The sequence below is a fragment of the Dromaius novaehollandiae genome, chromosome 8, assembly GCF_036370855.1.
Source record: "Dromaius novaehollandiae isolate bDroNov1 chromosome 8, bDroNov1.hap1, whole genome shotgun sequence".
Lineage (NCBI taxonomy): Eukaryota > Metazoa > Chordata > Aves > Casuariiformes > Dromaiidae > Dromaius > Dromaius novaehollandiae.
In genome coordinates, this window is record NC_088105.1 from 25,140,407 (window position 1) to 25,162,057 (window position 21,651).

Here is a 21,651-nt window from a genome sequence, read left to right on the forward strand (position 1 = left end):
TTAGCAGTTCCCATTGATGAAGTCCGTTGACTGAGATGTCAAACTGAGCCTGGTGACCTTGAGGCAGAAGTACTCCTCTCAGGTGAGATAGATGGCTACCTCAGTAATGCCTGGGGAGACTGACATGTACAGCCTGGAATTCACAACGGCCAGCATGGTCTAGCCTTGGCCAAAACACTGCTGGCTCTTCCTTGAGCCTTACACCTTGCTGCTACCAGGGCTTATGGACCTCACCTACCAGAGAAAGGTGCTGCTTTCTAAGGTATATTGATAACCTTAACACTCGGCTCTTTCCTGAGTGGGTAGATACCACTTCTTTCTAGCATAACCCAGATGGAAGAGGAGGAAGAGTCCCTTCTTTTTAGCCCTCATAGGTTAGAGTATTCACGTAGGATTTGGAAGACCTACTTTTAACTGTTTCCTTCCTAAGGCCTAATCACAAGATTCCCACCTCTTAGGAAGATGCCTTAACTACACAGTATTTCTACCTTTAACAGGTTGGCTATTTGGCATGTGTGGGGCAGGGGATGTTCAGGCTTTTTTTAGCATTCTTCTTCTTTTCATGAATGTTTAAGCAGTCAGTGGGTGAGTGAAAGGGAGAAAATAACTCTTCAGGCAAATGGTTACCACACTTATCTAAGAGGAAGGAGTTCTGTCCTAATGCATGTTTATATATTTCATATTAAGCAGCCCTTGTTTGAAAGACTTTTTTTCACCATTTTACCCTACAACTGTTTAACATAAAATTAAATTCAGTCATTGGAACAGAATCTGGAACTCCATGTTGCCTGTCTGAATTCCAAAGTACTTTACTATCCACTAAACCACTATGGAGTTACTTGCTTTCTTGAAGTTCTCTTTCTCCATACCCTATAAGCCTATAACCTAATGGTCATGACAAACTCTAGAAAGTTTTTGGACATCCTGGAAGAAACATGCATTTGGGTGTTAACAGCTTGGAGATTCCTTTTGTTGTCTTAAGAGATTACCACCTGCAGGCTGTCTGTCCTGTCTTTATTTTGAAGCTTCAATACCTGCAGCAGGGGCTCGTAGTGGCAAATGTGGTCCTTCTTTACAGCTGCTATTCAGAACCAAACAAATTGTCAGGGGGGTGGGTTCAGGTTAAACCAATACGTCTGGCTCAGGTAAGGAGAGCTGTCTCTGGTGTATGGGCTTAGTTATGAACCAGATACTGAGCTAAAGCGCCCTAAAGGTATGTTCGTAGAATGTATGGTGTGTAGCAGTACTCTAACTAGTTCTGATCTAATCAGCTGGAAATGGCTGAGGAGTCAGCATGTTTGCTTCTGCCACCAGTGCCAGAGGAGCATTAATCTCCTCCAGAAGTACAGGGTGGACAGCAGGGATGGTCAACTTGTATATTGAAATATAAACCACAAGAGAATCTCCTGAATTGTCTCAGGCTGAAAAAGAAATCTAAGCATGGCATGTCCTCTCATCTCTGACTATTGGAAAAAAAGGTGGATGACCCATGCACTGGTAGATACGTTTTCAAGATCACACCAGTGAACACTGTATTTTTCCTATTGCCTGATCTTCAGCACTGCATATAACACACAAAAAGATCCAAGAAATAGCCCTTTACACCTTGTACTGTGGTGTATAAACACACCCTGGAACATCACTGTCCATGGTAAGAAATGGAATGTATACAGAGAACTGTTTACTGTTACTTGATAATAACTGAGTGAGGGCTTTAAGGATTTCTGATTAAGATTCCCTAAAGTAGGAGGCAAAAAATACTAATAGTTAGAATTGTGGTAGCTCTAGTCCTTTATGTCTCTGTAGATCATTTCATTTATTTTATTTTATTATGTTGACTATGTAGCTATAAAGTTTTATAACAAAATTTTACCTTTGAATACGCTGTAAAATAGGGCATGAAACTTGGGATCTGTAGGTGTGAATCACTATAGGATGCAGCACAGTCCTTTTTACTAATGCTGTGCTAACTTTACTTCTGTGTCCAGATTAACCATGAAGAAACTAATCTTAATTTTATTTCTTGTCTAGTAGCTTTTTCTTGACAAACTTGATGAAAGTCAAAGCACTGAAAATGTACGAAATATTGAGCATTTTTGAAAATCACTTTGCAAAAACATTCTTGGTTTAGCAGATTTTGTCATGGTTCAGAATGGCTTCGTCAATAAAGTCACTTTTGATTTTGTTTGTTGACTTTGTCAGTAAGATGTGCTTTAATTTTGAGGAATGTATGGGTGTCTAAAAATACTTCAGCTTTAAAGCAATCCTTTGTATATCACTTATCAACATCTAATGAATCCATTGGGAGTGCTTCCAGAGTTCTTCTCTTGATGTTAATGAATCTTTGATCATAGCCTTAAAGATTTACACCTACAAAATAGTAATTATGAACATTTTATATTAACTTAAAATATTTCTGGTATAATTAAGAGTATGAAATACTTATGGTATAAAGAATAACAAGTTATAAATTAAATGCTTATAAGCTGACTCCCAGTATTGCTTTCTGAATTTATGGGAAGGAGAAATTTAAACTTAAGACTATGGGGTCAAAGATTTAATAAAGACCACCCAAAAATGACTCCATGATTTAGTTTATATTGCAGTGGTAACACATTAAAATAAACAAATAACTTCTGGTAGTATGAATAATACCAGTACTATGGTACTTGTGCTGAAATTCATACTAACTTAATTCTATAATATAAATAGTTACATGGGTTACATCTTTTGTCACTACTTCCCTTCCCACTTATGATTATGCAATTGCAACATATGTTTTGTATAAAAGAGTTGTTTTATGAATATGGATTTATATCCTCTTTTAATGTAGTTAAACAGCTGGAAATGAGGAGTGCTGCCAGCATATTACCAGCCATAACTGTGCAGAACTCCAACTAGTACTGCGAAGAATAGCAGCAGTCATTGAACCAGATGTTGAGAATATATATGCATGAAAATCTGAAGGTAAATTTGGTTCAACACGCATTAATGTAATTAAAATGCATAAAGACATAAAAGGAGCAGAATGTATTCTTTCTAAAGAAATGTATTCAGTATTTCCCTCTCTTTAATAATCAAAGCTTATATTACTAAAATAGGTAGGGACACTTGTTTGGGTATGAGTATATAGCCTCCATGCCAACATTAACAAATATGAGCTGAGCTTTGTAATAACTGGGCAAAGAATATGAAATGAGTAGTGCCGGCTGCTTGGTCTCTGTGCAGTCAGACTTTCTTTAAAAATCTGAGCACTGGATTTTACAGAACCAGAAAGTGGCTGTTCTCAACACCATACTTTGATCCAGAAACTGACTCTCTCAGTAGGAATTAATGCTCCTTTTTTCATTAGTGTAGTCTTCTACTGATTGTGCTGCAGCTGCTGCTGTATGCCCCAGAGACACTTCAACTGGAGCTGTACTAGAACTGCATAGAGGAACTGGCAAAACGCTCAGTAGGCAAAGGTCCTGAATTTTCAGGGACCTGGACTGGATAAATCATGTGTTATTTTTGTGATAACCTTTGTTCCTACAGTTTCATACTTCCCGGAGGCACAGTGGGATATTTTGGTACCCAAGCTGCATATCAATTTGGTCCCACCTGCCCCTAGCTCTCTGTCTTAGAAAAGACTATACTCAGCAGAAGATCATATGGAAAACTCTGCAGGCCAGAACTGGCCCCTATGGAAATGAAAATTGGAGCAAGGTTTTTGGTTTTCACCCTCTTACTGTGCAATGGTAGTTTCATGACCAAACCTGTATTTGCAGCTCTATGTGTTACCTGCTGATGACTGTGGGGAAAGCCAGTTTATCACATGGTACTGTAATTTCTCCATCTGAGATACAGGAATAATTAAACTAATCTTTGTAGAAGACTGTGGAATCTATTGCTGGAAAAGCTTTGTGAATGAAGGTGGAAGATGCAATCGTTTTGAGAAGAGCATTGGGAAGACCATACTTAGGAACAAATTTGTATTATTTTGACTTTAACTAGCACAGCTTTTCTAGCTAGTCTGACCTGGCAAGTGACAGTTGCATCAATAGCCATGATCCCAGCCCACATAGCATTTGAACATGTATACTGTCAATGTAAACATAATCAGTGAAATCAGTAAAACAGTCTTGCCCTTTCACTTTGAACTTACTTGTCAGGAAGCACAAATGAGCAAATTATGTCTGCCTTTTGCACAGATGTTCTGGAGGGAGGTGAATCCTGCATTATTTGAACCGAGTTTTTCAGATCTTTTATTATGAATATATACAGTACGTAGTAAAATGAAGCCTCTACTTCAAATCAATCCTCTAAATGCTCCTATAGTAATAGGAGCCAACCGTAAGTACTAAATTAAACTTTGGTTTAATCATATTTGATTTTACCCGTAATTATGCCCTTATGTTAAGGTCAGAGTATCCCAGAAAGAGATGGTTTGATATAAAGTGATATTTGGAACAGTTTTGGAAAACGGGAAGTGTTTTGTGTGAAGCCCACTAGATGTCAGTGTCACCACACAGTAGACCATTGCAGCTCTGCTCACTAGTCAGGTAGGAACGGGGTGTCTTCAGAGTAATGCATCATTTGTCTTGAATCATGGATATTGTATATGTTAGGTCTGCCATATTTTTATATAGCTCAAGCAAGTAGTTGCAGGAACAGTGCTGCAACCCATTTATTCTGATTGTATGATGTAGTTCCTACCAAACTGTGTATACAGTAGCAATAGAAATACAGTCATATAGATCCCGGTTCACACTCTTTCTCCTTTAGCAGCTTTTAAGCTATATAAAGGCTCATTCTGGCTCCTAATTTACAGCTCTTTTTAATCTCCTCCTTGGAACATTTTCCATGTGCTCATTTGCATATACTGTGCAACTCTCATTCTGCAAGTATTTAAATCCTATACTGCTCTACACACATCTGTGTCCACATACCTAAGTATTTTTTTGAAAATAAACACCTTGGAGGTAGATATTTTTGTTCTTGGCTCACTAAGCCTATCTGAAAACATGTGGAAGATGCACAGAAAATCATATTGCACTGCTTGATAATCTCTGTGATCTCTTTTTCCATCTTGATTGTTATGTGGAGAGTAAAAATGAGGAAAGTGTCTTTTTTGCCTTTTTTAAGAAAACAAAAATATACTACATGGGAAAAATCTTGCAACAGATGATTTGAAGTATTTAGATTGCGTAGAAACAAACAACAGTACACATATTACATTTCTGAGTGCCTGCTTTTGTGTTTAATGTTTAATGAGTGTACGTGGAGGACATTTTAAAAATCTTCATCTGTAAGCATATCAAAAAAGACAAATACATATCTGTTTAAAATCAAGGCACTTAATCTTTAAACACACAAATACTTCTTCTCCTGTTTGAGAACTTATGGTAAAAATTACACTAAATTCCTTCTAAGCTTTTATTTTACAGATACGTTTACATTCTGATTGCAGGATCCCTTCTTCTGTTTTTTCTTTGTAAAACACACAGAGTTGAACTTATAATAATACAAACAACAATTACACACCCAGCTACTATTGCCACTATTGCTGTAAGGTGATTAAGATCACCTTTATTGCCTTCATCATCTGAAGGCCTCTCTGAGGGTGCCTCTGAGGGCGCCTCTGAGGGCGCCTCTGTAGGCACAGCTGCTTTTGGAGGAATGAACCATGTGGCATGTGCAATATTAGACACATCTGAGGTCAAGGTTGTGTTAGCAACAGCACGTACAGCAATGTAGATTGTAGTGCCATTTTCTATTGTTAGATTTTCTGGTTTGATTGTAAATAATTCTGTTGTACCAGCAGCCTTAGGTATGAGATCAGAGGAATTCACGGAAGTAGCATTATCAAAGTCATTTCTTAGGTCCAGAAGATTTTCACTGGTTTTTATTATGTAGTGATCAGCTAGGAAAAAAAGAATATATATAACAACAAATTAATGCACATGTTCTAATGTCCCTGCTTGTGGTGACAACATAGGACTTTCAGAACAATTTTGTAAAAATACAGATGATTCTCTTCCTGTCCTACTACGGACTGCCTGGCTCAATTGACCATCAACAATGTTCAGGGAACGGGGGTGGGAGGTTCAGCAGGATTGCTATTAGAACCTTAATTTACATGATCAAAAGTGTACTGTTCCTGAGTCTGCGAACTCCTTCCCTTCACTAGCCTTAAAAACATTGTTTTACCAACACTTAGCCTTGTCTGGGCTGTGCAAAATGTAGCCGAATGAGAGATTATGCTGTCCAAATTTGCTTGGCAATTAAAATATACATTTATATAGCAGGTGTGGGCCTTGCATCTGATCTGCATTTTCTGTCTCTGTTCTGAAACTAGCAAAAACTGAGATATATACTAAATGTTTGTCTCATTTGTCTGTAATCAAGAGACCTTGTGGTTGTATTGCTGTAATGTGTTTGAATGCCTAATTTTGGGGGATACTGCTGCTTCTGTTTCAAGACTGCAGCTTTTCAAGACTTTCTCCTCTTTATTTGCGTTCTACTTGCTTTCATTTCTTCCTCCTATGAATATCTTTCCCTCGGTTTAGATAGTAGAGACAGATGCATGATATGCCCAGCTCCACACCAGTACAGAACATGCTACCCCAACCTATACTGCAGTAACTGGCCACTTTAGCTATCAGTCTGTTTTGATGTAGAAGTATAGTTGCAAAATAACTACATACAAGCATCTGCAACTTTTTTATTTATTCCAGATTTGTTCCTTGAGTGGCTGATTATTAAAGATTTTAGATAAGTATGGGAAAGATGTTGGTTGTCTTTAGGCCATGTTCTTTCAGATAAAAGGCAATAAAGTATCAGCCTCATCTTGTTAATATAAAATGTCTGACTTACCTTGTCCAATATCAAGGACACCCCCTGGAGCTGTCCAAGTCAAGATAATTGTTTCATTGTCTATATAAGCATTAAGGTCTGTAATTTTACAGGGTGGAAAAGAAGCAGCAGCTCCTGAGCTAACGTCGTTCAGTACAAAAGAGCTTGTTGCAATTCTACTGAAACTTCCCAGCTGGGCTTGGATTTCTTCATCAGAAAATTCAGGTCTTGGTGCATTCATCTGAATTGTACCTGTTTGGAAAATTTTTCAGCTTTTACCATTACAAAATTCTGATTTACATTTTCTTTTAATTTTTATTATTTTTTATTATTTCTCATGATCTCTTATTCTATCATTTTTTCCTTAGCTTACTCAAATTTAGTGGAAAAGTTGGTGAAGGTAGAAAACAAGGTGATCTCAGTATTCTCAACATAAAATTTAGAAAACCCAAAAAGCAGAACAAGTTTGAAGTGCAGAAAATTGGAAGTGATGCCACTATCAGTAAAACACATTGCGGGAGTTGGTATTGGCTGCAATAAGGCAATTCTATCCATGTCTTCCTACATATCACAGACTAGGAGAATTTCAGTTCTGTAGGCCATATCTTTGAGGGGTGTTTAGGCAATTTTTATATTGATTCTTCTAAATCTCACAATGTATGTATGTGAGAATATTAAATGCAACAATTAACATTTATTTGGCATTAAGAAGAAAAAGTACTCAAAACTCAAGAAATCTCAGAAGCTAATTTTTCTACCACCATTAGTTTGTATACTAATTCTGCATACTGAACTTATTTACCCAAAACTCTCATGTTAAAGTCTCATTAAGAATGATAGTTTTAAAATTTCTGTCATCAGTTGCTGAAATACAGACTCTGAGCAATATTCATCCTTCTCATGGCTGTAAGGTAAATTAATTTTTAGATTAAAGACAACATTTTGCACTGCTCCCTTACATAGGATACCATAGTTGCACCTATTTTTTGTTTTATTTTGTTTTGTGGAAATGGTAGATGGAACAACTATTAACATTAAATACAGTTTTTTGAATGTAAATGATCCCATTTGCTAAACTTTTACACCAACATTCAAACACAAATCACACAATCTCCTTTTTTAAGATGTTCTTTACCATTTTCTCTGTAGCCTGGTATATACAAGGCTCGATTTTGTCTGAGGCCAAGTCTGACAGTTGTTTCTCTCCCATAGGCATTCACTTTCAGACTGTATCTTCCATTGTTTTGGAAAGAAGTAAAGTACCTTGAGTAGATTCCATCATTCTTGATTGTATCAGCACCTTGGTATAGAAATATTGAGAATAATGTCCAGCAAACCAAGCAAAAATCCTGTAGTTTACTTCTGTCCTACAGTAGTAGGGTTCTCTGCCCGCCTTGTTATTTTTTTCTTGATTTTGGGCATAGTCATGACTCAGTCCTTAGTTATCACTAAATCTGAAGAGACCATGCAGACTTGGATTCCAAAATGCATAAATGCAAAGGTTTTGACTGTGTGTGAGGAAACTTACCTGCACCATTATCGAGGAGTGGAATGGTTTCTGTTGCAGCTTTGTCTTTCTCTATGGTTGCTATCACAGTTGCACCAAGAACAGGCAAAAACCCTTGACTAACCTCTGCATAAATAATAACTGGATTAGGTGCCGTGTTTGCTTGATTCATGTAAGCTTTGACAATCACAGGAGGAACATCAGAAGATGCTGCTCGAGAGGTAACTGTTACTGATATAGTTTGTGTTTGTGTATAATAATTTTCAATATAATAATACCAGTCTCCCACCTGCAAAACAAAAACAAAAATATAAAAATCTAGTAAAAAAGCTTCCTGTTCTAGCAGCACCTTTTTCCCCCCTTATATAATTAAAATTAATTAAAGAAAAGGTGTATGCTAGTCTATTGGAAATATTGGTGTATTCAGAAAATAAAAGAAAATGTTCAGTCTTTACCTCTGCAGTGCCATTTATACCAAGTCTAGCTGTTTTGAGGTTTGAATTATCAATTGTAAAGTCTGAGTCTCCATACTCTTTTCCTTTGGGGTCCCTTAGAACAATACGTGGTTTCTGTAGACTCCATGCAATGAGGAAGAAAGTGTCATTTCCCACAGTTTTGTCAATAGTCACAGAATTATTTATCCATTGGTTACTTGCAACCTCTAGATCTTTGCTTTCAAGCTGTTAGAGAAATAAAATTTGTCTTATTGCTAGTTAGTAGGGAAACATTTAAAATAACATCTTTTCAGAGTGATTCATCAACTGCTGGGCAATATTGTACCCATGCATTGTAGACTTAAAATGGACTAGTCTTGGACCAGCATTGAAAAGAATTTTTGCCTTAAGGAAGCTAACGTGAAGATGTCTCTGCTGCTTTATTTATAACTCAGACTTGTACAGAGAAAACAGAATGCTTTCTAGTGCTGCTGTCTCTACCTACAGGGAAATCAGAGCCATTTGGCACAACTACTGGATGGAGAAGAACCATAAAATCACAGCCTCACTTTCTGTGATGGTAGCTTGCATAGCAACACTGGTTTTAAGTGCAAAGATTATGGTAAACATAATAACTTACGATAAGCGTAAGTCCTTCACTTTTGTATCTAATCTATTTATGTACTTATCTAGAGCATCTAGATCTTTCTAGTGCAAGAAAGCATCACTATATTTCCACTGTAGTTTGTCTGTCACTCAGAGGAAAAAAAAGTGTCTCCTCATATGACTGTAGGGCTTAAAAGTAAAGAGAGAGAGAGAGAGAGAGAGAGAGAGAGAGAGAAATAACAACAAAACAAAGGAAAACATATAGGAAAGAAAAACAAACAAGATTTCCTTTATTAAATATGTAGCTATTTTTACATAATTTCCTCACTCCTATTTTATAAATGATTAAATCTGCAATTAGAAAATAGCCCTTCACGAACTTAAGAAATTTTTCTCTTCTGTGTAGATGAGGCAGAAGAGTCAATCAAAGGCAATATAGTAATTCAAAAAAACACTAGACCTGTTTGTCAAATCTGCATTGGTTATTGCTTATAATCTAGCTGTCTTTGCCAGTAGTAGATTTTGGATAAAACACAGAACTGGGTGTATGTTGAAATATTAAAAAAGTAAGGAATGAGAGTTGCTAAATTCTAAGTAACAGTTTGCTTACGTGAAAAGTCTAAAAGTTTACAGATGTTACATACGATTTAAGAGAGAAACTATATTTTTGGTTGTTTCTTTGTTCCTTGAGTTAGGCTATTAAAATGCTCTAAAAGATAATGTTTCATATAAGAGTGAACTAAGCATCCTGAAAGAGCTGTGCTTGCTTTCTTCTGTCAAAGTCTCTTCAATTTATTTCACTTAAGGTAGAAGACCACTAGGGAAGACCACTATTTCCAAATTGCAGTTTATTTTGCACCTTTAGGTCAGCTGCTGACAATTAGGATCATTAGTGTTTAACCTCAATCAGTTACTAATCAGTTAAGAACACAGGAGGAAAATAGGTGTTGATATTCAGACCTGAATAGATTGTTCAGATATATCTCCACTTCCTGATGTAATTCCACTGAATGCCTCAATTAATTTACTGGGGAGGACTTCATCTATAGCATAAAGCTGTAAACCTCCTGAAAGACAAGAATAAAATAATTAGAAATACAAATTTTTACTCTAAAATTGGTAAATTTTATGTGACTTCTGGTATTGAATGGTTTACCAAGACAATTTAGTAAGTCCAAAGCAAACAATAGTAAGTCCAAAAACTGAATTTACCTTTTTTAATGCTTTAATACATACATCACAGTAAATTCCTGTAAAAATCAATTCCAACTTATGCAATAAACTCGTTTTATCTCCCATTGGCATAGTTTGCCTAAAAATCACACCCCTGCTGCATTTCGTCAAGTACAGCATTTTTAGACTATTTGTATTACCTTTGGATTCTGAGTCATGTATTATCCCTTAAATGAAATTCTGCTCTGATAATATCTCTGTAAAAATGACATTGTGGCATTCCCTGATCTGTGGCTCTTTGAAATCCAGATCACCTCTGTTTATTTAATAGTGTAAAGTGGGGATCTCTTTACATGCATACGGACTTCACACAACTCCAGTCCATTTGAGGTTCTGGTACTCAGTGCAGATCTGTTAATGAATTCAGTGTGCATGATTTCATGTGCTCTACTGAAGCATCTGCACTTCATGCATTTGCTGCACTGAACCTTCTTTCAGACTGGGATCTTACATGCTGGACACAAACTGAGCCATCACTGTGCACCGAGCACGGGGAGCACAGGAATCCCCATGTGGGAGAGAAGCTGCTGTGCTGGGCTGAACCTTGGAGAGATACCCAAAATGTAGTGTCTGCCCTCACAGCCCCTGCATGCCGTGTGGCGCTGCTCACCTCACCTCCATCCCTCATACGCAGACATATGTGTGCCGGTAGCTCATGTCAGATGCATGGCTCTGTCTCATGTGGAGTTGTACACACTGGTGGAGGCATTAGCTCAGAGATCTACACAGTATCTTTAGAAATTTGATTTTTGTTTCTAAGCAGGGAGACTTGCTAGTTGGCAGCTACATTCTGAAGGACCATATGGATTCTTTCTGGCTCACACATCCCTGTTAATAAATACTCTGCAATTGGAACTTGAATAACTGATTCTGTCTTAAAATACAGACCAGAACAGAATTGAGCTCTGGACTCTCCCATAGTCATGTTGATCCAAAGATGTAAAAGTATACAAAGGTATTCCAAGTTATTTAAATTACTAAGGCAAGTGGATAAGTTTGAAAATACACAGCATGCACACCTCTCAAATAAGATGAGATTTATTCACCATATCTGTTTAGAATCAAACTGCATTCTAGATCTCCCCGGGGAGTTTGCATTCTCCCACAGTTTTTGCAGGTACTGTAGCATGAAGCAACACCCTGATGGATAGGTTTTAAACAGCTGTTTTAAAATTAACTGTGTAGCACCAGCTCATATAAGAGCTAAGCTTGCTAACAACAAGGGTAATAACAGTGTTTAACATTTCCTAATAGTGCACTTCAGCTGCAACTGTTAGAGAAAATTATTATTTATGTAATAAATAAATACTTATAAATTAAAGAATAGAGGGAGTTCTAGCCATTGCATGCAATGCCACAAATAAAATTCTAGTCATTACAGAACACTTCTTTTTGTATGTTATATAGCAATGTCATAACTAAATCTCTTTAGTAATAAGGTATTATCATGTTACTATATTTTTTAAATCAAAACAGCTAAAACAAAACTGTGTCTAAAGAGTGTTGTTTGCTTGCATTAAGAAAGCCAGTTGTGAAAATGGAACTTCTTTAAATTTATAAAAATTATATTTATTAAAATCAAATGTATTTAATTTTCTAGAGCAATTAACTGCTGTTGTTTTACATTTTCATACTTGAATATGCATGTCAGAAAAACAGTTTATTTAGAATATTTACCTGTCAGCTCTGAAAACTGATCTAATTCTGCAGCTGCATCAGGCCCTAATGCAATGGTATGAATTATTGCCCCACTTTGTTTCACGTTACTCAGGCAACTTGCAATATTGGAGTCTTCTCCATCAGTCAGCAGTACAATTTCAGAACCATATGTAGTTTGGAATTTGTCTGTAATCACCTGAATTAAGAAGAGAATTCAAGATGTTAGCAGCAGAATAATTTTAAATCCTAGTTTATCCCAGGACACAGTCAATGTATGCATTCAGAACTGTGTTAACTTCAAATATAACACAAATTTATTCTTTAATAAATGTTTGAGGTTTTATTTAACACTGTTATGATATTATTCAATTGATATTGAAACATTTAATCACTTATAACTAGTGAATTTTAAATTGTAATAAAAAAATATTTATCATATATTTTCCTGGAAAAGAAACCCATCCCAACGTGATATCTCAGAAATATCCTGCCTGTGTATGCTTTGCCAGTTCAGGGTGGGAGTGTTTAAGGGCAACATATTAAAACTTTATGTCCGATATCTGGAACTACTACTCTACTACCAAAATTTCAGGACTAGAGAAGGAAAAACATAGTCCTAAGGGGGATTTGGCGTAGTGAAGGTGGAGCAACTCTTGTTGGCAGGGTAGGGGGCACTCGTGAGGGACGCCTCTGTCTCTGGCTGTTCTATCCCTATCTGGATGCCCTCCTGCCTCCTGGTCTCCCCTGTCCCGAGCCTCCCCTCTGTCTAGGACCCTCGGCAACCACAGCAGTCTCGTTATTCTCTGTAGCATTCTTTCTTTCTTTCCCTTCCTTTCTCCTACACATTGCTACTGATTCACAGACATGCAACTGAATTACGTGACATCTGCTCAGTTTTTCAAGGACTGCCAACCCCAGGAAGTAAAATAGACAAGGAAAGAATAATATCTATCTGTTACTATTTTCCGATCTTGGGATTTTTATGTGGTTTCATAATTTTAGGGATTTGATTCATGACTTGTGAACCCTGGGAATTAACAATACTACTGCTGCGCCACTTCCCATTTCAATATTTGTCTACTCTATATGTTCGTTGCAATGAACATACACGATTGTGCAGGAAGACCATGTTCAGTGAACTATCAAGTATGTTCCTTGATTTTTCATGAGCTTCCCTACATTCTGGAGGATATTTCCACATTGTACTTTACCTGAAATCCTGTCTGTACACCTGCGCAGATATTTGTTCCTCCACCAGCAGTTATAGGCAAATACTGAGTAAGACTATGGCGTACTGTATCACTGGTTATTTGTTGCAAAGGAGCTTTCACATATGCACTAGATTCAAATGTGACAATTCCAACCCAGGAACCGATTTCAATAATTTGGAGCAGAAATACCTCTGCAGCCTGATACAGATGGTTAATGCGTTCACGCTGTATGTGGAGACAGAAAACATCATTAGAATGCAGTCTATTCTGAAAACGTAGCAACTATTGATGTTCAGTTTGTAATGAAAAATTAATAACTATCTGCTATAAGGTACATTAGACAACTCATATGTGTGTTCAGTCACAGAACAGAGGAGATGTGTATCATGTTCTAGTATCAAGAAAGTGTGTTTGCAAACTGCATATTTCAGGAAAGATATCATTAACCAAACTTCATCTTCTGAGGTTATGACGTCATTTCTAATCAACTGTTTGTTACTTTTTTGTTTTGATAGCATGTTGTCAGTCCAAAAGTACAGCATCTTTAATACCCATGGGGTAGGTTAGCCTAGACAATAAGTATTTTGGAAATTTAATATTAGTAAAGGAATTTATCTCTTAAATGTAAATATTTGAAGCAATTACTGAAATAAAAAAGTTAAACTTGAAAATATTTCTCTCTGAAGCTAGCTATTATTGCAGGATTCGTAATTATCTTCACTTTCTGAGTTAGGATTATATTATTAATTACCAACTGATTTCATAAAACATATAATGATTGGCAGACATCCATCCATATTATAAAAATCATTATATAATTTATTACAACTGCAGATCTTTGCTGAAGGTCAGCCCCAGGAACAGCACTGCAGTGGAATGGCACATCTGGAAATAGGTCTGTTAATGGAGCACTATGGGAGAATCCCACACTTATTTGTATGTATGTAGAGAATTAGAGCATTTGTTGCTTTATGCTTCTTTGTGTACCTTTTGGTTTAAGGCATAACTGTCAAATATTTAATAATATTTCTCAACATGCCTGAGCCTTATAAATTATTTCCTTGAGATGGATATAAATGCTATGCATTATTCTTGGCATTTGTATTTTCTGAGGCACAGTAAGTACTGTGTCCTTCATGCAAAAAATACAGGTCACCTTCCCATTATTAAACCAGTGAAAATCTCTGATTTTTAATCTTGAATTACTATGAGACATGACAGTCCAAAATTGTAATATCTTTGAGAAAATATAAACTGTCATTGGTGCACTACTGGATCTTAGAAAAAGTAGGTTATGGATAAGGAAATGTTGTATGTCATCAAAAGATGATAGGCTCATTTTTAGAAGCTGTTAGAATCTGCATAGAGGCTTGAAGTCTATTAACAAAGCATGGAAAAATGGCCTTGTCTATCCAAAATACTTTTGTCACCTTTCTGCAGCTGATCACATTGATATCAGTTTTATAAAAGTGTTAGAATATTTATGCAAATGAGTACATATTAAGGGATCTTTACTTAACCCTGTGTCCATAAATAAGCTTAGTAACTCATGCCACAGAAAGTTCTGAAAGAGTAAAACTATGCAAAATTTTGTGAAAAAAAATTAAGGCGGAAAAGCCTCAGTCATGTTAAAATGACATAGCACTAAGATAATTCACATTTTTGATTCCAAAAAGCAATATCATGATGAGAGAAGAACATCTCATTTATTGGTACATACCTAAATATTGTTTTAAATAATTTTACAATCATACTTAATACAAAGTAAAATTCTATCTATAACATACTTTCCATTTGGGAGAAATACAATGGCACTGTCATTCTAGGTCTGAAACAAAGGAAAGAAAGTATTTAAATTCGAGATTTTACAAGAAAAAAGAGACCAAGTTTGACCACACTCAGTATTTTGAAGGAATTTCCTGTAGGAATTTCTAATTCTAAGATTAGCAGGGAGAAATTAGTCTTTTTTTTCTAAAATAATAAAGTTAATTACTGGAATATTGACTGAAAGTCCTTAAATTATTTTATATCTGCATTTTTAATAATTTTTGTCAAAAAAGGCATATAAAATATGTATTCTTACCAATGTCATGCTTCCAGAAATATCCAGTACTAGGCAGACTGCTCTGTCTTGGGTCTGCAGTAGCTTGAATGTGGGCTCAACAGGGGGTGTAGGACTACTTATGACAGAGGAGTTTTGGAAGTCAGCAGATTCCGTAATTATTTCCCATGTGCTTTTGTAGTCGCACATCTTATTTTGCATATTTGGAGCCTCTGCGTTATGAGTGCTTTTATCACAAAATTCAACCACCTAAAGAGTCAGATTGAAGATGATAATAATTCCGAGCTTCAACAGTGCGAGTATAACAAAATATCTCAGAAAATAAGAGGTTTGTGATGAGAGATGGACAAATATAGGTGTTTTTCATGAGAGACTGTGTCTTCTGTGTCATGATGCCACTCCAGCCAGGATCTTAGAAGGAGCAAGCAGAGAAAGGTACTCCCAGCATGAGGGTCAGCACAAGTTAGCAGCCTGCATAATTAACCAACTTCTTGGGTTAAGCTGATAGTCTTGAACTAATTCCTGTAACTCTTCTTGGGTAGAATAAGGAAACAGATGCAAAAGACAGAGTCAAGAAAAAACCGCTCCTGCCCTTAGATGTCTAGAGATGTCAGCAGAGTACTGCTGAGGGAAAGCCATGAGCCCTAAAGATCTGAGAAAGAGCTTGACCGAAGAAATAGAAATAAATAACTAAATGAATTATCGTCCCTTACTACAGGGATCTAGCTTTCCAGAAGACTGTCCATCATGCTACCCCCTGTCCTAGAACCCCTGCACAACCACTGAAGCAGAGCTGACATGAGGAAACCAGCCTGGCCACTTATGAGAGAGGTGGGCTGCTGTTTCTGCGTGGGGGATAGACTGACAAGTGTGTTCTGCAGGGGAGGTAACACAGTTCAGGTGGCAGCTTACAGAGAGAGTGACCTAAAATCATCTGTATCTTATATGTAAGGCATCTGGCAGGAGCACTTCACTTTTATGCCTGTTGATCTGACTTCTAAACAAGGAGCAAAAAGAATGCTGAGATCTCAATACATCCCACCCTTATTGACACAAAACAGCTTTCAAATCAATCCCACTAGTTCCCATCTTCCTGTTTGAACAGATTATAATAGAACTGATAGCATCACTTGGAGATTTGCCAGACAACTGTTGTACCTGTGATAGTGTACAATGTAATGTAATAGGAGGTATGAGGCCTTTGAGGGACTCAGAAAAGCAGATTTCTACAAAACCTAGGTAGAGATGCTTGAGTATGTTTTTATCCTTGCTGTAGAGGCCTCTGCAGTCTTTTTCTCCCCAAAAGAGGACAGTAGGTAGAAGAGGCTGTCCTAGAGAGACTGACCTCTCTAGAGTGCAGCTGCTCCTCCTGAAGAGGGAGCGAGGGGGGAGTTGTAACTTGGCTGGAGTTCTGTTATACGAAATCTCCTAGTAAAGCTTTTATTTCTAGTCTTAGAGATTACGGCACTTGTCCAAGTTGGTATTAAGTACAACCAACAGTAATACTTATTACAGTTCTTCCTAGGCAGATGGCGGTCAAGGCTACATTAAAGATCTTCACTGGGCGACAGTTGTCCTAAAAAGTCATAAAAAATAAGAAATGATAGCCGTTTCAAATGTAGGAGGTGAGTAAGCTCATTTAGAAGGAAGATTGTTGAAACAAGCCCTGGTTTACCTGTAGTATCAATTGGAAACTGAGCTAAAATAGCAGAGAATTTGCTGCAGATTGTTTGGTTGACATGTCAGTGGTGGGGGCAGTAACAAACTGACAGAAAACACCTTCCAGAAAGTCAGGCAGACAGCAGGGGAAAGAAGTGCTAAAGCAGAGGGAGGCTGGCTGAAAAGTGACTTGTATTACGAGCAAAAATTGTCTCCTGTTGTTTGAGTTTATTCAGGGAAGCAGGATTTGTGCATATTCTTTGAAATAGACAGAAATTAGTCAAAGAAACGCCTGACTCTGTGATCTTTTTATCCAGCAGAAATAATTGACAAGACCTCAAATGTTATTAAACTCTCAATTTGGAAAGGTGTAGCAATACTTACAGAAGCTAAGCTTTGCATGTACATAATAGAAGATTGGACATTTTGTTGCTTGTCTGGTACAAATGTGCATCCAGCTTCATAGAGCTGGCCGTCATATCTGCAGTCCCTCACATCACAGTTGTTTCCATTGCACTCTTGGAAAACAGGTACACCAGTGACACTAGCTGAACACCTAGAGGAAGAGAAGATAGACAGGGTTGGCTAGGAGCCCCAATATATATTCTGTGATAGGGTTTGTTGTTTATTTGAATTTTGGCTGCCCAAAGCCAAATTGCCATTGACACGCCACTGTACGAGACACTGCACAAGTACATAGGTAGGCATTCTTCATGCCTTGCAGAGTCCCCACACTAATCTAGAAATGGTTAAAATCATAAAACCATTGTCTTTTGTTGATGCAATTGATAAGCATCCTGTGGTATTTACAGGCAATGCAGGAAAGATGTTTTGCTAGGAGTTGCAACACAAAACACTATTGGAATGCCCAACCTGCAAAAAAGGGCAAGGTTTCTTTGTAGAAACCACTTAAAATCACAGTGGCTTCAGTAGGGGATTTCAGTGTTGTTGATAACTACTATCTGACAAAGTTTTGTTAAATAAGATGTAACATGGTAACTGAAGTCTACAATTGCACACAGAGCAAAAATCTGTGTAGCTTTATCTATAGAACCTGTTACAAAACAACGCTGCAATTCAGCCAGCTTGGACTCTGGGCTGCAAGCATGCAATAGACAGTTGTTGAATAAACATCATTTAATCATATGAACAGCTCATAGAGATTCTCCAGAGCTCAAAGTACAAACTCCACACAGACAGCAAGATTATTGAAATTGTTATTGAAATGTTTAAAACTGTGTAAGGTAAAAGCGGAAATATGAAAAATAATACCTTGTTGCTTCAACACTTGCTTTTCCAGAATTTGTGGACACATAAAAAGGTGCATCGCTATTATATTCATCAAATACCCCCCACCGAAGATGAGCCCATTCATGCACAAAAACTCTGCCTGTTGAAAAGTAGTAACATATACACATTCTGAACACAACCATTTAAAACCAGCTCAACATTTTAGTAAGTCATTTTAACAAAATAATTCCTCTCTCATGTAATACAAGAAAATTGTGACATGCTTAAGCAATAGGAAAAATAATTTTACCTTGAGGTAAAACAAGGAAGGCTTCAATTTAGTAACCACGACTAGAATTTTAATTCATATTTGACCTTCTCAGAAATTCAGGAGCTGTTCTAAAGCAGCTTTCTATGTTGGCAAAAATCTTGTGAGGAACTTTAGTTTTTGTGAGGTTTCTGTCCCATAGGGCAGCAAACCTCTGCATTTTTTGTCCCTAATGTTGTATAAAATCAGATACACAAGCACTGGATATTTTATCAGATACACAAGCTTAAAAGGAAGGCTGCTGCTAATAGCAGCAGTTACAGTACAGAAAAATAACCATTTAAGGTTTTCAAAGAGATAACTTTTGGATCCAGTGTTTGAATATTTAGCTTCAGACACTTTACAGGAATTTACTACTTCTGAAAAATTTGTCTCTTTTAAAGTGTTCTAATTTTGGCAAGCAAACTGAGGTACTCACTGATTCACTAATCTCTTTGGAAAATCATGTTCATTGCATGTTAACATTAAAACAGGCAATTGAACTAAAAATCAGTATTACCTCTTTCTCCATAAATATTAAGCAAACTGCTTTTTAATAGGAAGTTAGGAGTGAAATGGATGTATCTTCCTTTCTCCTTACATCCTCCGTACTGTAAGGTATACGGATCATCTCCATATTTCAAGAAAGGATCTGCTATGATGACATCTGCCTACAACAGTAAGACCAAAGGCATAAATAACATTAAGAAATGCACAGTGGGAATAGAGAAGAGCTGGGTGATTCTTTCTGAAAAAGTTCAGTCCTCAAATTTTTTACTCTACCAATGCTCCCATCAACTCTCCTCTTGAGTGAGAACTTCCAGGATTAGTCCTACATCTTGCAGTAATTTAGAATATAGCATTATGAAACCAGCTGTTCCTTAGTTTTAATCATAAAGAGTTCTATAGGTCATACCTTGTCATATGATTCTGTTTTTAATCTTGAATAGTTGGTGTTTTTCTTCCATGTTTTAGGAATTATGATTTTTACAGACTTGAAGAAAAATCGATGTTTTGTAGCTTCAAACAAGTAATTAGAAGCATCTTTTACCATCACCTAGGGAATGAAAGAAAATAAAATATTAATATTGATTTTAAAATTAAAAGTAAGTGCAAGGAATAATTTAGACTTGTCAAGAAAGAGTAGTAAAATAAAAGAGCACTAAGTACATAACACAAAACAAAGGAAGTACTACCATCTTCAGCACAAAAAGAAAAAATGAAGAAGCCAAATTGTAATTCTTGGAAACCTGCACCTGCTCTGTAATCCCCTTCTTAATCAGAAACTGTGATAAAATTCACACTCTACCTTTGATATGATATAAAAACTACTAAATATAAGAATTTCTTTCTTAAAGTAATACAGGCTTGATAGTAAGTGTGGTAAAGATTCAGTACTGCACCGACTGTTTCATTTATCTGAAAAATGTCAGCATTTTTCTGTCAAATTCACTGTTTTCTTCTTATTTGTATTATTATGGCTAGTATATGCTGCCATTACGTTCCTTTCATGTTGCTCTTTTACCACCTTTCTTTGAGTACAGACATCAGAAAAATCATTCCCTTTGTTTATTTTCTCTCCAGTAACAACTAGCTGTTCAATGGGGAAAAAAACGAAGGATGGAGCTGAAATCTGTCCCATAGGCTTTTGATAATCTAAGAAACAAGCTGTGACAGAGGCTTTGGAGTCAAACATCTATGTTACACGTGCATTAAAAAGTCAGCTAAAGGATATTTCTTGAAGAAATTAAGTTTGCCAGGACTGGGAGTGATAGTGAGTGCTAACCCCATGACAGGTTGAGAATTAGTGAGACACAGTATTTCACCTGTCCCCATCCCACCCCTGCAATCAGTGAGAAATGGTAAAAAATGGTAAAATGGTAAAAAGTAAACTATCACATCCAGTTTAGCTTCATGTAATCCTCTTGTTCAGTGAGAGAAATCTGGAAATGTTATAAACTATTTGGCTGACCTAAGGATGGTATCCTTTGTACCTGATCTTGGAACTGATATGGGACTGAGATAATCCTACACCAGGGTCTAATAGACATTAGACATACTGCAGAAGTTGGGGTAACTGTCCGAAGAAGCATGCTTTTAATCAGATTTTCTCCAAAATGATTTCACATAGGCAAAAACATACTCTTTGCTTTGAGATCTGGCTGTCATCCTACATTAAGGGAATTGATCTGTGGAAGCATCTATGTGGGATGCCTTTCAGGAGTCTACAAAGGCTGCAATAAAAGCTAAGCCCAGAAATATCACTAAACCTAAGCATTTTTTTTTGTAAATTAGGAGGTATACTAGCTAATGACAAGTGCTAGGATAGTAGCATATTCAGTAGCTTTTAAAAAACTATTCATAGGGTATTTTTTCAGGTAAAGATTTGGAAAGCTGCTTACAGGAATTTCAGTCTGCCTCCCAAAAGAATATATTACAGTGTTGTCTCGTACAGGTGAGTGGTGCTCTTAGTAAGAATAGTAGATGGCAAGACAAATTAGAAATGACTGGTTTAGTAACTATGGGATTAATCAATAATTAATTTAAAACAACAGGAAAAATGCCCATTGACATGAATGGGACCTGGACCTGATTCATGCTATATTACAAGTAGAAAAAGTCAAGGCATTCTAAAACACTGAGAAAGAAAGCATGTAAATATAAATGTTCTTACCTTTGTGTTTTCAATGATGTTGGCATCTTCTGGTACCCTGGGATTAATTGCAATAACCAAATCCTCATAGCCGCTCTCATTTAGCCATACCATAGAACCACTTGCCACATGCAGGAGCTGAAAAGCCAGCAAAAAAATCAAGCTCCTAAACACCGCCATTACTTGTCCCTGTTCCCACGTTTTTGGTTAGAAGAGTGATGGCTTATCAGCCTTATTTATACAACTGCCTTTGTAC

General features: G+C 36.8%; 1 protein-coding gene and 1 long non-coding RNA gene across 4 annotated transcripts in view; one reads left to right on the top strand and one right to left on the bottom strand.

Moving 5' to 3' along the window:
- LOC112993171 (uncharacterized) overlaps nt 1-21,651 on the top strand; it is a 44,282-nt gene that overhangs the window by 1,441 nt on the left and 21,190 nt on the right. The window lies entirely within an intron of this gene.
- On the bottom strand, nt 5,212-21,623 carry LOC112993170 (calcium-activated chloride channel regulator 1-like). The gene is made up of 14 exons (XM_026116558.2): nt 21,417-21,623; nt 19,659-19,799; nt 19,263-19,413; nt 18,478-18,595; nt 17,590-17,761; nt 15,568-15,795; nt 13,485-13,709; nt 12,292-12,469; nt 10,342-10,448; nt 8,797-9,021; nt 8,363-8,630; nt 7,970-8,134; nt 6,856-7,086; nt 5,212-5,902 (listed from the first exon to the last, which is right to left on the bottom strand). The coding sequence occupies exons 1-14, from the start codon at nt 21,573-21,575 to the stop codon at nt 5,433-5,435; spliced, it is 2,838 nt and encodes a 945-aa protein (XP_025972343.1). The 5' UTR covers nt 21,576-21,623; the 3' UTR covers nt 5,212-5,432.